Raw genomic sequence first — 17277 nt, forward strand, 5'->3', positions numbered from 1 at the left:
AGGGGATGGAAACTTCTAGGTAATCCAAACTCCAAATCTCTGACTTACTGCTGTGGTTAGGGAGAGGGAGAGAAATAATTACTTTTCAAACTGGGTATAAATCTAATAAAACTGTACTTTTTAATATATAAAATTCAAGTATCAGCAAACACTCATTAGACATGTGTTTGTTCACAGTTCATGTGGAATATAAAAATATTCCATTATTTTTAACAATGTGAGACAAGTTTATTCATTTCTCTTCTCTAAATTTCTGGATTTTTACTTCATTTCAAAGGAATGACTGAGGCACTGATTCTGAATTGAACACTATTATTTATTAAAGTGTTTTTATTAACAAGCTTTCACCAGAAAGTTCTGAATGTGTTAATACAGCAGGCACATTGGCTTCAATGTTTGGTATTTGACAGTCCACAGAATTGCACTTCACTCTCACAATTCTGCTACAACTTTGTGGATTGTTTGGACAGCACCTATAACCAGGCTCCCCCATTAAATGGTTAAATATAAATTTTGGTTCATTTTGATTTAAATGTTCTGAGTTCATGATCACATCAGTCTGTGACAAGCTTGTTTCCATGTCGGTCTGATTCCCTAAATTGGAGTCCCTGTTTTCAGTCCCGCTGCTGCCCTCCACAGTCCCGATGTCTCCATTTCTACAGAGTCCCCTTTGGTTAGTCTCAGGATCGCAACATGCTTTTCGTAAAGAACTAGTGCTTTTGCTGCCAAATGACACCGGCTCTGCCATCTTTGGAAGATGTTCCTCGATGCTCTGAAGACTGTGTACGCTGGTCTTAGGCATTTTCTCTTGGGCCTGAATGTGCTGCACTGGGTGGAGAAAGAGATTTCTGGGTAGAGAGTTCTGCATTCCTGCTGCATTCACTCTGCCTTGGAGGCAGGGACAGTGGTGGATGTGCGGGATGGGATGCACGAAGCCCTCGGGGACTTGGTGTGCAGCCTTCAGAGGAGCCATGCCATTTTGGATGTGCACAAAGCTACTGGCAGGAGGAGCACATTGGTGGCACAAGCAGTTGCCCACCTGCTGGCAAGCGTGCGGGCTGTATTTCAAATGTTTGTAGGCATTTGGGCAGCTACATCTTTGACTGAGAGAGAAGAAGTGACACATGGTGTGCTGTTCAAGTGAGGGCTGTAACAAGGCTGAGCCAGCTTCCTTTTTGGTGCTTTTGTTGAGATCACTGTTGTAAGCTGCATGCACAGGCATCCCTAAATTCTTTGCCTGGCTGTTGAAAAATTCAGAGCAGATGTGAGTCTCTTCGTAAGTGGTCTTCTCAGAGGCAGTGCAGCTGTGGGATGCCAGAGGTTCCAATTCATAAAACTCATGTTCCATTTCTGATTTTTGACCCCTGGGATCTAAATGATAAGCATTCATGGTATGTGTTTTGCTTTGTCCCTTGTCGCCAGGACTTGTAGACAAGGCATGGGAAAAGGCACTGCACCGCAGTTTTTTAGGTAAAGGAATCTGACCACAGGTACCCTGTGGCCCAAGGCACCGACACATGCACTGGAAGAAGAAGGTGGCAAAAGCCCAGCTGATACACATGATGAGCATCATGAAGGTGCCCAGCTGGGTGTAAGCCAGTACTGTGGAGGGCATCATCATGGCCCCAGCTACAAAGGTGGTCAGAGCGGCCATGGCAATGGCAGAGCCCATGCGACTCAGTGAGAAGATCACCTTCCCTTCTCTGTCAGCATCTGGGGCCAAGCGGTAAGCAACCCCATAATGGACAGCAAAGTCTACGGACAAGCCAACAGCAACCGAAATGGTGACAGACTCCAACACATTGAGCTCCCAGCCCAGTAGGACAAGAGAACCAACTGTGACAAATATAGTTCCAGCTATTGACAAGATGGCATAAAGGCTTATGATGATGTTCCAGGTTGTAAGCAACATCACGCTAAATGCAACAGCAACAGAGAGCCCCATTGCAATCAGGGTGCCATCCGAGAGGCTATCCTGGAGGTCGTAGAATTCCAAGTTGCTGACAAACCAGCCATTGCTGAGGCCCTCAGGTGCAGAACTCAGCTCATTAGAAATCCACAAATCCACCTCTTTATAAAACTGATGCATTTTTTCATAGGCCAGCGTGAAGAGGTAGGTACTTTGGAACTCCAGCACCACTGCCCTGATGGTATCATTGATATCAAACCTTGGCCCTGGGGTTTTGCTATCCAAATGGTACCCTGTACTCCTTTCCAGCTCCATGATGGCTCTCTTGATGCACAGCTCAAAAATCTCCTGCTTATAGGGGAAGCTCCAGTGACTGCAGCACGGGTATAGGGTAGGTTCATCGCAGTCCTGGTTCTCCATCCACTGTTTGAATGTCTCAATGAAGCAGCTGGTGAAGTCCTGCTCATCAGTCTGGTAAAAGAATGTTTGATTTCTCAGTTTTTGACAGAAGTGCAAAATCCAGACCTGGGAGGCAGGGCTAGCAATGTTAAAACTGCTGTCTAATGTCAACTTCCCCTTACTCTTGGGATTTAGTGGATTGCCATTGTCTTCTGGGGAGACACCCCAGATTACTGTGATGGGCATGTGGAGCTCCTCTCCATGGTGGACACGTTCAAACATGAAAAGCTTTTTGTACTCAGCATCGTAACGCTCAAAAGGATGAGATGCCCTAAACACCTGGAACTCAGATAATTCCAATGAGGGCAGTTTCATCTTTGGATTTATGCACACGATGTAGGCCCCACCGACAGTTAAGGCAAGGAACCAGAACAGCCAAAGATAGCGAAACTTAATGACGATGCATGGCAACACTTTTTCAAAAAAAATTCGAGATGCTTCTGAAATGGCAAAGAGTACTTTGTGGCACTTCTGACAAGCCACTGTCCAGCAGTTTTTGTTGTCATATATTTGCTGCTGGGTCTTTTTGAAGCAACTGAATATGTTGAGAAGATAGCGCTCATGCAGTACGACAACAGCTGGAAGCCATGTGACCATCAGAACGTAGTTCACCAATATAGCTGTCCCCGCGTAAACCCCAAAGCATCTGATTGCTGTGATGTTGCTCACATAGTTGGCGTAAAAGGCAGCTGCAGTGGTGAAACTGGTGACAAACATGGAGAGGGCGGCATGTTGCAAGGTAATGCTCACTGTCTCTGAAGTCTCAGCATGTGGCTTGTCAAATTTGGTGTGGTTCCAAACATCACACAGGACAAAAGCATCATCTGCTCCGATTCCAACCAAAATGATGAGTGCAGTGAGGTTCATAAAAGGAAAAAATTCAAAGTTAAATACCACGCGGTAGAGAAAATAGGAGACAATCAAGGAACTAATGATGGCGAACATTGTCATGAGGGTGATAAACATGGACTTTGTGTAGACACACATGACTAGAAGAACAATCACTATGGCAATGGCAGGATACACAGTATCCATCAGAAGATAATCCTGAAACAAACTGTGTTTGATACCAAACTCAATCCCAGTGATGGTGGTCACGCCATCGGAAGAGTTCCACTTCTCGAAGTTGTCCAAGTAAATGTTCATCATGCTCTCCCCTTTCTCCGTGGGAGAGAAGAGCATGCTGTACTTTAAAGCTGGCATGGCCGAGTCAGCAGTCTTTGGAGTCATAAAGTCTTTGTCCACCAAGTAATGGAGGATCTGGTACACGGCATTGTACTTGGTACACTTCCGTGGCACATTGGTGCACTTGAGCTGATCCTTTCTTCTGGCTGCCATGTCCCAACAGTCCGGCTCCAGAGTGCCATTTTGGTAGTGTTTTGCGCAGGTTCGAAGCAGCTTCAAGGTATGAGAAACATCTCGCTCGACAATTTTCTGACAGGATGATCTGTTGTTCAGAATAGCAATGTAGTTCCCCAGAGTCCAGCTGGGGCAGCAGGAGGCAGCTGTGGTCCTCTGGCAGAGATCACCAAACTGGGGATGAGATCTGATCTGCAAAGACAGATATGCAGAAGGGCTGGTGTTTAAAATTGGTTAGCTGCAAGTCTGAACTAAGGTGGCCTTGAAGGACCGGGAGAGTTGCGAAGTTAAATAATCATCCTCTTAAATTAGGCATCAGTTTGAATACAAGGTGAGGTTACCCCCACAAGTGATGATACATTGCCGAGGACTCCCTGGGTTATTTTATTTTGGACAACAAACACTGTTTGGGGATGATATACAAGTGTGGAACAACTTCAACCAATGTTTGGTTTGAAAAAGGAGACAAAATTAACGCCGCTTTAGTAAGCAAGTCTTTCAAAGTCACTTTAAAAAGCAGTGAAAGTCTGTGAAGCTTATGTATGTATACCTACAGGATTAAATAAAGGAATAATTGTCCTACTGATGAAACAAATCCCTGGTTTTGTCTAAAATTTCTGGTAATCAGCACGAAATTTTGGGGAACAAAGATACTACAGCTCAGTTTTTAGAGTATTTTTATTTCCCACTAAAATAAATTCCTCTTAGTATAGGGGGAAAAAAAAGAAAAAAGAAAAAAAAAAAAGATACTACAGCTCAATCAACTTAACTGGAAGCAAAGATGATGTTCCCTAGAAAGCTTTCACTGAATCAAAACGTGACTCTGGTGATACCAGAAGCACTGATGTCAAAGGTGCATGAAATTCCTGGAATGAAATTGTTTCCTGAAATATGAATTGAAAGGCAATGACTCTAAATTAAACTATTACATAGACATATCTAATTATATATATATATATACATATATACACACACACACACGATTTAAATAAATATATAAACAGTAAAATAAATTCTTCAGTGGGAATTTAGTTATTTCCTCCACATCCTTAAACATTTATTTAAGTTGGCTAAAAACCTTTTTGGAGAACTTTCTTTCTGGTAAGCAAGGATCTGCTGTATATTGGCAAGTCTGACAATTCTGGATTTAATGTGGACAGTATTTCATTTAGGACCTTATTCATGGAGGCTTTTCTTCTTAAGGCTGTTCTTGTTATAAAAACCTGAAAAACTGGGGCCTCCCTGGTGGCACAGGCGGTTAAGCGCAGTGCTGTGGAGCTGTTTGCAGCCTCTGCAGTGCCGGTTCGATCCCCGCTGGCTTAGGAGCAACCCACATGGCAAGCAGACCTCTCCTGTCTTGCCCACTGCTCCCCTCAGTAGTGTATTTCGTCAGTCTGCCTGTTCTGTTTCCCGCTCTGTCTCTGGTGAATCCTCTTACCCTCCTGCGAATCTGGCCTGTACCCAGGTTCTTGTATAAATAAATCTTAAAAAACAAACAAACAAAAAACTGAAAAACTATTCCAATACTGGCATTGCTAGATTATAGTAAATCCTGCACAATTCCTTTGCCTTAAAATCCTAAATTACCTAAATTGTCTCCTCTTTCCTGAGAGTGAAAATAAATATTCCCCTTAAGTCTATCCAGAGACTTCTCCTTAGAAATACTAAAGCTAAAGATGACCCACCCAGATCACTTTCCCTCATCTCTATTTACCAAAGGCTGTTCCAGGAAAGAAACTCCAAAGTTCAAGAAGGGTGTGAATATTTTTTTTCCTACTGGGATTAAAACTACCCTAACTAAAGTAGGCTTTATCAATCATGCACTAAAAATATCTTTTCAACAGAGGAGGAAAAGTTGGCACAAATCATCTCTTTGGAACTTAGACTTTTTCAAGGAACCAAGTTACTAATAATCCCCCAAATCCTGCTTATCAAGATATTTCATTGGCATTAATCCTGTGGAGGCAAGGTTTAGATGAAACAAAACAGACTGTGCATTGGGAGCTGTTGAAATTGGGTGATCTGCACATGGGGATTTATAGGCTATTCTACTTTTGCATATGTTTGATAATTTCCATAATAAAAAGGTTTTTCAAAATATTCTCTTAGGGGTAAAGAAAAATGAGTCAAAAGGATTATTATTCAAGTGCACTATATATAACGTTTATTTTAACAGCGATTTACTTTTTAAGTTCATTTCTAAGAACAATAATTACCCGACTTTGATAAAACAGCATAATTCATATTTAATTGTTTCCAGGTAAAAACATTCACATATGCTAATTAAGGGGAAACTGAAACCACCTAACAAATAACAGGAAATCCTAGAATATCATCTCTCTGGTTTGCATGGCAGTTAACCAGTTTTATCCCACAAAGAACAACATGCAAGTCCTGGGGTCAACCAGGTGAATTGAAAGAAAGTTAATGAGACCCCAATGTCTGAAAGTTTTCAGACTAAAGAACATAAATGGTATCCATTATAAAACCCATTATCAGCTAGAAGGAACATAACTGTACTTGTTGAAATAACCAAGTGCCAAAGATAAATGAAATAGAGTTGCCAGTTAAAATTGGGAAAGTACAGAATTCTGTCCTTGAATAACCTTTTCAAATAATAGCAGGTTTTTTTTTTAAATGTGTGTATTTGACCAAAGATTAAAAAGTTGGACATGATAAATGCAGACCAAATACTGCTTTGATGGCTGTTATCAAAAATAAATGCTAGCAAGTCTCTGGAGAGCCAATCCTCAAATTCAAAGGTCGTGTTGGCTGATGTACAAACTTTGAAAAACAGTTTTTAAGAACTCTTACAGGGTAAGAAATAAGGACAAAGAAAAGACATTGTGACCAGTACTTTTCACCATACTGGGTAGGAAGCCAATGCCCTGAATCTAAAGGAATGGAGCTCAAGGGATTGTGTAGGCTTTCAGGCAGTAAGGACATATGTTCACATACATACATACACACACATACATGCACAAGAAAGAACATGTACTGAGTCCCTACACAGCATCACTGTGGTTCTTACCCTCAAGTTGTTTATAGTGTGGCAGGGAAATCAGACCAAAAAATCAATAATTATGATTAAACGCGAGAATTGCCATATTATGTGTAAGGGTCTATTCGACTCTTGGGAGTGCCAAAGCTGTGAAAGCAGTAGTACAGCAGCAGGAAGTTAGCCATTTGTGACTGAGACAGTTAAATAAAGAGGCATATATTTTTCTGTGGGGTTTAATGCGATTAGTAAAGGGGTATATATTTGTGCAGAAGGCAGCTGTATTTCTGTCATATTTTGGGGAAAGTGTTTCTGAGGATGGTTTTAAAATCTTTGATGTTTATAAAAATAAGAACTATTTCGTGTGATTATTATGAGGAACATAGCCCTTTAACTTTAGTTATTTACAAATTGATGTCTTTGGGAAATCATTTTATTTTTGTGGTTATAACATGTCTTTGCATACTTCCTTAGATAGTAGGAGGGGTGGAGTTGGCTTAAAACAGAAGATAAAAGAAGAGGAGAAAAGAGAAGAAACCAGCAGAATTTTAAATATACCTTAATTTTTCAAAGTATTGGCTAAACTGAAGATATTTTAGGAGGCTGAGGAAAGAATAAAGGGAAGAAAATTAATACCAGGTTCAACTGACTTCTGGTTCTCCTTCCCCACATGACAAAGGACCTCATAGATTAAAAGTTTAAGGGAGCCCACAGATAAAAGAAAAAGCAAAGGCTCCACAGTCCTCTTTAAAACAATCACCAGGAAACACATTTCTGGGGTCCTCTAAGTCACATGGGGGTTCCAGCTGTCCATCAAGTTACCCTAGTAAACAGGATCTTAGGCCCCAAATTTCAAACCCTTTTTATAAGCTGATTCCTCAGAGTGCTTCTGCAATGTGCAAAGATTAAGAAACAGGCAAAGGGTATAGTCAAGATTAGTCAGTATAGTCAAGATTAAAGAACCACGTTTCTGGCTAGTAATGACTATCTGCAGTGAGTCCCTTAGGATGTCAAAGGGCAGAAAACAGCAATGAAAAAGATCAGGGAGGGGGTTTAACAGAAAATCCTTTTGAAAGAGTTTAAGAAAACAAGCATTTCTGTTATGAGGCAAACAATAGCATCAGAAACAGAGCTATTCACTCTGGAAACCAACGCCTGTCTGAATTATAAGTGGCATGTAATTTAAAAGGAATCTGGAGTTTGTACTCAATGTGTAGGCAACAATTGAAACATCTGGTCTCATTGAGATATTACACTGATCATCTACCAGACATTTTCTGGAGTCAACCCAGCAACAACTAAGCTCTCCTGCGGTTCTGTATCATTTGGTGTGGTCCCACTCAAACTGAAAGTTGTTAATAATCAAGTTGAGTACAACAGCTAGGATTGGAGAAGGGGAAATAGGAAAGACTGCCAAGCAGCCTTTGAACGTAGTTTGCTCAAACTACCATAACAAGTAAAAATCAAAAAAATGTATTGAGCTGAGAAACTTGAAAAATGTACAGTAGTAATTTAGTAATCTGAAAGCCAAACTGTTAAATGAGTTATTATTTAGAATATCATTCACTATTATTTCTATAAGAATATGTTAGGTTTGTTATTCTGGGTTCAAATCAAAATTTGAGACTAGAATACAAAGGCATTTGCAATTGGTAAAAATAATGTATTAATTTAACAAATTGAAATGATAACCATGGCATTGAGATAGAATTTTGGGGCCTTAACTGTCCATTAATTCATTTGTTGTTGTGGATCTATAATTAGCTTGACCACCCATCTGGACATATACTTTCCTGACTCAATAACCACATATCAGCTATTGATCAACTGAGTGATTCAATCACTTCAGAGTCTTATGGGAAGGGGAGGGCTAAAGATCAATTGCACAGGTAGAATAATGGGGACTAAGGTATAGAAAATAGTGAACAGTTCTCATCTAAAGTGTTATTATAAAGTAGCCAGGCTGGCTTGACTGTTCATCATTAAAAGGTGTAACAAACTGCAGTCATGGGGCATTGTGAAGGATATAAAATACCTACAGAAAGACCTGCATGTAGCAAGTATTCTACACAGCCATTACTCCAGACTAAACTTTCTATATAAAGGGTTGTAACACATGACCAGGAGAAATAGTTCTGTAGGAAAGAAGGAAATACAAATTGACCAAGGATTAAGATATTTTGGTCTGTTTATAGATGTGACTGTGACCTATTTGGAATTGGATAGAGAAAAGATGGCACTGACAAAAAATTCTGATACAGCGATCAGAGGGGAAAGTTATTTTCAACTTACAAATACCCTCTCAGAATAAAGAAGGACGTAAGACCAGGAGATCTATGACCAAGTAACCACATGAACTGGGCAAGCCACTTAGTTCTCCAGATGTACTTTATGTTAGCACAGTGGGAATGCTTGTCTGGAGGTCTCAAAGAATCCTTTCTATCTTCTGTTCCACAAAGAAAGCCTGTTGATAGAACAGATGATTGCACTGGAGTGTCAGCCTAACTTTTAGAAGGGCATATGATTACATTATGCTAAGAGCACAATGAGTACCTTTTCTGCCTGGTTACTGTGTTTGGACAGGCCCAGTAGTAACATCAGATAGTAGTTTCTACTTGGAGAAACTGCCTCTGAACACATGAAATTGACAGCTCTTCTAAACCCAGCAGCTGACTTTACATTTTCTGATGTTGACATCCTTTTTGGCTCTGGAGCAGACTCAGAGCAAAAATGCTTGTCTTCTTGTATATCTTTGTCTTCTAAAGCAGCAAGGTGTTCAGACTCCAGGGCAATCTGGATTGGATTATCTAGCCATTTATGTAGATAACTGTATTTATGCCCTTTAAGTTTCTCTTTCCTAGCCTGGGTCCTAAATGTTCCTTTGAGTTCACATGCCCAAATGACCCAGTGATTGCCAGAAAGACAGGCATTTCACTACATAATTAAGATGCTGACAATTGCATGGGGGGAGAGGTGGGGGAGTGTAGTGAATAATGTAGCTAGACTAGGAAACAGAATATACAACAAGAGAAGAAGAAAGTCCTATTATCCTGAAAGGAAATATGCTGTGGAAAAAAATACAAAAGACTATTATAGACAGAGAACATGAGTGGGAAAGAAAAAAGTTCTTTATTAAGAATGATGGTATGGGGCCTCCCCTGGTGGCGCAGCGGTTGAGCGCTGGGCTGAGAAGCTGCCTGCAGCCTCTACAGCATTGGTTCCATCCCTGGCTACCGGCGAGGGTCCCACATGGCGTGCAGACCTCTCCTGCTGCGTCCGCTGCTCCCCTCAGCAGTGTATCTCATCTGTCTGCCTGTTCTGTTCCCTGCTCTGGCTCTGGTGAATTCTCTCACCCTCCCATGCTTCTGACTGTTACCCAGCACTTGTATAAATAAATAAATAAATCTTAAAAAAAAAAAAAAAAGAATGATGGTATGTTTTCAAGGTAGGGAAACACAAAGATACTTTGATCATGGGATCTGAAAGAACGCAAATCTCGCCTGCTGGTGTTTATTCCTCAGTAGGTAAGCCACTTAAAAGTAATTTCAAAAATAATTATCTTATTTGTGCTAAACAAATTTCAGTTTTACTTTACATACCCTTGAATTATCTACATTGCACATTGATTTAATTGCAGGCAAATTCCATAATGTCTCCCCTCCAGCTGAAGTAAATACTACTCTGGAATATCGGTCACCTGGTAATATGAAAAAAGAAAAGAAAAAGGGTTATAAATTATTCTTTGTTTCATATGCCTCAACACACAGAAACTATTCAAACAGAGAAATCACATGGACAATTCACTAGAAGCAAGTAATTCTTTCCTTCAATAAATTTCGGAGGAAAGTTTTTAAAAAAGGCAATCTTACAATATTGCCATAGCTATATATGTAGTCTACTCACCACATCTTAAAAATCATAGGAGTTATGTAACAAATCTATTTCTGATGAGACTATAATTAGAAGTACAACCTAAAAGAACTTTCAGCAGGAAATTGAATGACTCCCTCTTAATTTAAGAATGTATCACCATAATGGTACATAAAATCAAAGAATGATGCACAAGGGAATATCAAGAATGGATTATAAGGATGTTCTCTTTTGCAGTTCTCTTTGGCAGAGGAAATATGGCATGTGATAAATTTAAAAGTACTGAAAACAGTCAACTTAGTATAGAATGCTAACCAGGATCATAGCCACAGTCCATATTCTGCTTGAGTACATGGTCTCTTTGGTACACCAGCATTTAGAACAAATACAAAATGTGTCTCTGAATAAGGAGGTTATGTGATGAACTGACACAGTGTGGTCTCTGGAGTTAGGTGACTGTGGTGATCAGGTACTTTCATTTCCTAGCTGGGTGATCTTAGGCAACTGACAACTTCTCTGAGTCTTGGTCTCTCGTCTATAAAATGGAGATAGCAACACCTGTTAAAATAGTTGTTAAGAATTAAGTGAGATAATGAAAAGTAGGCACTCAATAAGTTGTTTCTGTTTCTTCAATCATTAAACAATAATCACTATGAACCAAGTTTAACAAAATCGTTTAAAGTTATCAGGCCTAAGAAAATCACTGTGCAAATTTATGAATACAGTTTTATTATATGAGCTTTTATTCATGACAATTTTCTTTAGTAAATAGTTATTATTCTATGTTGACTGATATTAGAGATCAAAATTAGCCTGTAAAACAGAAACATTTTATATTCAAATTGATAATGGCCTCAATTAATGCAGAAACTGTCGCTTATGAGACAAAGATTTAGTTCTGACTATTGAAATTCTAAACAATTTTGTGTTTCATGAACTTTTCAATGTCCTTCCTAGTTATTAACTAACAAATGCTGGGTAAGCGATATATAGTAACATTGAAGGAAACAAACTAGATAGAATATGCACCTAACCAGAGTTCAACTTTCTGAAAACACTTTTTATGAGACAGAAAAAAAAGATCTTAGGTACTGTTTCCTTAATATAAGGAAGCATAAGTTTCCTCCAAATCCCCTACTCTTTCTCTCTCTATATTGCTAAATAGTGAAACAGTGTTCAAAACAGAGACCCTGAGGGTTGGCAAGATCTGGAAACATTAAAGATTCAATCAAGTCCTCTAATGATCTAAGATAGGAAATATACATTTTAGAAGAATTTCCAACAGCAGCAAAAGCTGAAGCCAAAAGATCTTTAATGGTAATGGTCACTTAATGAGAAATTGTAATTATCTACAATTCCTCATTCCTAATCACTAGGGCTAATCAATGACTTACATTCTTACATGCATTTGCTCTAGGCTGTTTACTAAGCCTTCTTCCCTGGCAGCTGCAGAGTGGTTAGGCTGACTCAGTTACAATAGTTTACTTTGCTCAATGAATTTGCTGCCAACATTTAGCAATCTAGTGTTTCCACATTTAAATCTGGATCCCTGATTTCAGGGAGGGTCATACAATGTTTGCAACATATTTCTTTAAGGTCACAGTCTAAGCTGCTGATTTCTTTTCAGAGGGCAGGTATCCTTTAGTTAACCATAGTCACCATTACTTCCTACTATCTTACACATAGCCAGCTTTACTCATTCCTATTATGAACTAGATCCCTAAGGCATTCAAGTTTTGGATCTATCTATAAAGTTTAAAGACAAGGGCAAGGACTTAAAAGGTTATTAATATATACTTTTTGAATGAATCAAAATTTTAAAAATATATATTTGGTAACAGATTATTTCAGGGTATAAGCCAAAAATATGTACTTGTTTTTTGATCTAATATTTTTTTAAATAGTAGAAGGAATTTAAATAATGACTTGAAATTTGGGGAAAGGTCAAGAATTTTATTAGATTTGTATTTTCCTTAAAAGTGAATGTAACTCAATTATCTTTTATTATAAGTAAATAAATTCAGATTTGTGATTGAATGACCTAGGGGAATAAAATTAAAAGTTAATTAAGCTAAAATTTCTTTAAGTATGACAGAGACTATGAGCCTATGTGACTAGCTACCTACTACTATCAGTCTAAGTTACAGTTATGCTCAGTCTGGGAGCTGGGACTCCCCCTCCCCCCCTGCTTGGGGTTCATTCATCTGCTAGGCCACTCACTTGGGACATCGCAGAAAAAGCTGTCTTTGTGGAAGTTCCAGTCCACTTCTCTTTTCTCTCTTTCATAATGATCATCTGACCATCTATCATCCCGATGGCTGAAATGGAATAATAATTTGATCTTCAATAAACAATTTGATATCCAATTAAGTTCTAGCTATTTCAAAGTTGTCAAGTACATGGGTAATGGTGTGTCCCCAACTGAGGCACTGGTGCTGGGCAGAGTGTGAAAATAGACATTTGTAGAGGTTTAAACCTATAACCCCCAAGGCAGATACAGCAATGTAAAACTTCTTTCTCTCAGTAAACATGATGTGGGGGAAAAAAAATAAAATTGTAGGGTAAAAAAAAACTACAACCTATGTCATCCATGACAGTAAGATGATGGCAGAATGAACATAAATAAGCAACATTAATTTTCTCACTTCCGATAAAGAAATAAAGACCCAAACTCTCACTTTTTCATCCTTATACAACAAAATCTCCAAAGGCAATAACAATTTAAACAACTTAAATGGCAAAGATTTTGAGCTACATATTTTATGTTTAATCTTTATGCTCAGGCAATGTTTAAATGTAGAATTTATTCATCAATGTTTTGTCTAAAAGTATACAATAAATGATTACCTTTTGGCTTGTTCATCTGCATATTTAAAGGGGTAATTTGCTAATGTTGCTTTGTAACCTGTGTTTTTCACCATGTTGTTCCATGTGACCAGTCTCTGACCAATAGCGGTCCCTCTTGGTTCAAAACCCTAAAGCAAATATTACAAATTCTCATTAGTATGTTTCATTTCAGGACAAATATAGTTATGATAACAGTTTGGGAAAGCAATGTTAAGAAAATGTACAGCTTTCAACAGAAGATACAGATGTTCCTCACAGCTACTCAAGAGGTGAACTATATTAAAACAAAATGACTGACATGAAAGCGATGACCTATTTACAAAATAGATTAATTTTTTGGATTGTTATATGTCTAAAGAAAGAAAGGGAAAAAAAAAACTCATCTGAAGCTTCTCTTTCAAACTCATACCTAAGCATTTACTAAGTACTTTTTATGTTATAGGCAATTATGGTCAAATTAAATTATGTTATACATGTCACAGTGCTTTATAAAAAGTATATCACTACAGGACCTCACCTGGTGGCGCAGCGGTTGAGTGCTGGGCTGAGAGGCTGCCTGCAGCCTCTGCAGCGCCAGTTTGATCCCCGGCTACCGGCGAGGGTCCCAAAGGCATGACAGACCTCTCCTGCCTCGCCCACTGCTCCCCTCAGCAGTGTATTTCGTCAGTCTGCCTGTTCTGTTCCCCGCTCTGGCTCTGGTGAATTCTCTCACCCTCCCATGCTTATGACTGTACCCAGTGCTTGTATAAATAAATAAATAAATAAAATCTTAAAAAAAAAAAGTATATCACTACACTTACTCATATTTTCCTTGTTATCCCACTCCAGAGGGACACTTACTTAATAACAGACCTTCTATCTCTCAGTAATATGAACTTTCTTTAACTTTTGTCGGGGAATAAAAGAGGCAGTCTTTTAAAGACTTTATGAAAATATTTTCATAGCATGCAGATGCTTCAATCTATTGCTTTTAAGCTTAAACATAGGGACCAAGAAGCAAAATACTCATTTTTTTTTTTTTAATAGAGGCATGTTTTTTATTTATTTATTTATTTATTTGTTTGTTCGTTTGTTTTGTTTATACATGCACTGGGTACAGTCAGAAGCGCGGGAGGGTGAGAGAATTCACCAGAGCCAGAGCGGGGAGCAGAGCAGGCAGAAGGACCGAAGTACACTGCTGAGGGGAGCAGCGGGCGGCAGGAGAGGTCTGCGCGCCATGTGGGACCCTCCTCAGGTGGCCGGGGAGCAGCCAGGGATCGAACCGGTGCCGCAGAGGCCGCGGGCAGCTTCGCAACCCAGCGCTCAACCGCTGCGCCACCGGGGAGGCCCAATACTCATATTTTTGATGATGAGGAAATTCTTTAACTTTTAAGAATTTGAGAATACAGATAAAACATTAAAACATGTCTTTACTTTGCAGAAGGAGAATTGCATACTGAACTGAAGGTCCCAAAAGTTTAAAAAGAAATGGGATACTAAGTAACACAATACAAGATGTATTAAAATACTTTTTTTTTTTTTTTAGATGATTCTGAGTTAAAGAAAGTAGATAAATAAATCCTACTGGCTCAGTTTTCCTTACCAGCAATGGGTCAGAGAAGTCGGGAAGTTCTGGCACTAAAACTCCAACCAAGGCACAGATCACGATGAACACAGTGCACATACCCAAGACCACAACAGGCCAGTTGGCTATCAGGGCTGCATAACTATGGAAGCAGAGAAAAATCACAAAGAAAGCCAAGTAGAACCTTTTGCTATCAAAAAGGCTGCTTTGCTAAATACTCATATTTCAAGACCTAGTATGGGTATTTATCAATAAAAGATCTAACGAGAGTATAAGTATTTGTAAGTAATGGTAGCAGAAAATTACAAAATTGTTGTCTTCTCATTTTTGTGATATAGTAGCAGTGGTCATATTACCATGGGCTATTGATGTCACAATGCCTGTTTTGACAAATAACATTTTATATCTACAGATCTGTGACTTGGAAAGACATCTAAAATCTACATGTCCTTAGTGGTAAAAATATAAACTTTAATAGAGGACCCATCTTCCTTATTCTCTCTTCCAGAACTTTAAAATTTCCAGTTAATTCCCTTCTTCCATACTTTTTATCAGTTCTTGAAAAAGAACTCAGCTCATAGACAGGTTCATGTAGTGTAGATCTGAACAAAACCAAACCCCAAACTTCCCATAACCCTATGACTTTCCTTCTGGTTAAAACTACAATGAACATATCCATCATTCATTCATTCATCCATTAATTCACTGCAGTATTGGTACCTAGAATAGTACCATTTAGAAGGTGCTTGATAATATCCACTGAAAAGACACCCTTGCACTCTCACTCTCTAATCACTAAGCCCCATTGTAGTCTCTTACTACACCTTGGAAACGTCTATTACCAAATTCCACCATCAGCCCTTTCTTCCAGAAGCCCTTCCCATACCTCAATCACCACCTTTGACTGAAGACCCTTCTCTGTGTCCCTTTCATAGGACCCAGGATCATGACTTATTATCTTGCTTTTTGGCAGATCTTGATATGAACTGAATGCCCAATAAAATTTGACTAAATTGAACTTTTCTAAAACTCAAAATGTACCCTGCCAACTTCAGGTTTCTGGAATTTTGATTAGTGAAAAAAATTTTAACTCATGGACAATTCTCTCAAACTATCAACAATGTTACTTCATTTGGCTGCTGCGATGGCTGTTTCTGGTTCAAGATAGGATTGTTACTTAAATATTTGTGATTTATTTCTTCAAAATCACCTTTGAACTTAAATAAAGCTGGTGGCTCTAAATGTCCTTCTGAAAAATTTATTTTATATCTGTAAGAATAGACTGCTGATGTTTATATTCTGATCTCTCAACTTTATAGATCTGGCTTTGTGGGGATATTTACTTCAATACATTTTTAACTAGGAAATTAAAACACTTGCACAGGCATTTTTCACTGTTGTTCTTTGAAAAATAATCTTAGTAAGATAATTAAAGATACATAAAGAATAATTGCTGCACTTACTAATACCAGTTGCTTTTATGTTTTACAAAGATTATCATCTCATTAAATTTTTATAACAACTTTATGATGTTAAACTGAGGCATAGACAAATTAAATAAACTGTTCAAAATCACAAAGCTAGAAACCCAATTTGTCTGATTCTAGAATCTGATCTCTGAAACCAATAAGGGTATAATCTCTTGTTTCAAACACTAGTGACACAAAAGACATCAGGATTAAGTCAACTTTCCTTACACTTATGCTTTTCAAAATTCATATTTTAAAATTAAATTTTGAACACATATTTACAGTTAACTTCTCTCTGCAAAATCACCTAGATCCATAGGACAAGTTTTATCATTTCACTAGATTGCATTCTGAATTTAAGAACTCATTAAGGAAAAATTATGCCAGATAAGATGTAACAACCTCATAAGAGTAATTCTGGATGTAATGAAAACATATAAATCATAACACGTTGATTGTGACTGTTCAAGTGTAAACACCAAGTGGTCAGAAGCAATCCCATTTCTGGAACACACCCAATGCTTATATTCTCTATACTTCATTTCCTCCTCCACCAAATGCAAACTCAGATGAAAGTAGTATTGAAGAAACAAAATCCTTTGTCAATAGCACATTTGAGACTTTCTGTTCATTGCTTTAGACTTAAAAAGAGTCCTTTACATTTTAGATCTTTAAAATATCAGCCCTGTGAAATGAAAATGGCCCCAGGCTTATACAATTACTCATTATACTTGATTTTAAATGGATCAATTCACTTTCAAGTGTACCAGAGGTTATGCAATTTTACCTACAAACATGCTGT

The 17277-nt window shown here is 38.4% G+C and overlaps 1 protein-coding gene across 1 annotated transcript in view; it reads right to left on the bottom strand.

The window, feature by feature from the left end:
* Positions 1-319: 319 nt before the first annotated feature.
* Positions 320-17277, bottom strand: part of DISP1 (dispatched RND transporter family member 1) — a gene marked incomplete at its 3' end in the record, with an annotated part of 59939 nt that continues 42981 nt past the window's right edge. Inside the window, exons 3-7 of the mRNA XM_084253367.1 lie at positions 15025-15148; positions 13443-13570; positions 12816-12913; positions 10325-10422; positions 320-3919 (exon numbers count right to left, since the gene is read on the bottom strand). Of these exons, the coding sequence (XP_084109493.1) occupies positions 320-3919; positions 10325-10422; positions 12816-12913; positions 13443-13570; positions 15025-15148 (4048 nt within the window). The remainder of the gene's footprint in view (positions 3920-10324; positions 10423-12815; positions 12914-13442; positions 13571-15024; positions 15149-17277) is intronic.

This window comes from Talpa europaea (genome assembly GCF_964194135.1).
Source record: "Talpa europaea genome assembly, chromosome: 14".
In the NCBI taxonomy this organism is placed as follows: Eukaryota; Metazoa; Chordata; class Mammalia; order Eulipotyphla; family Talpidae; genus Talpa; species Talpa europaea.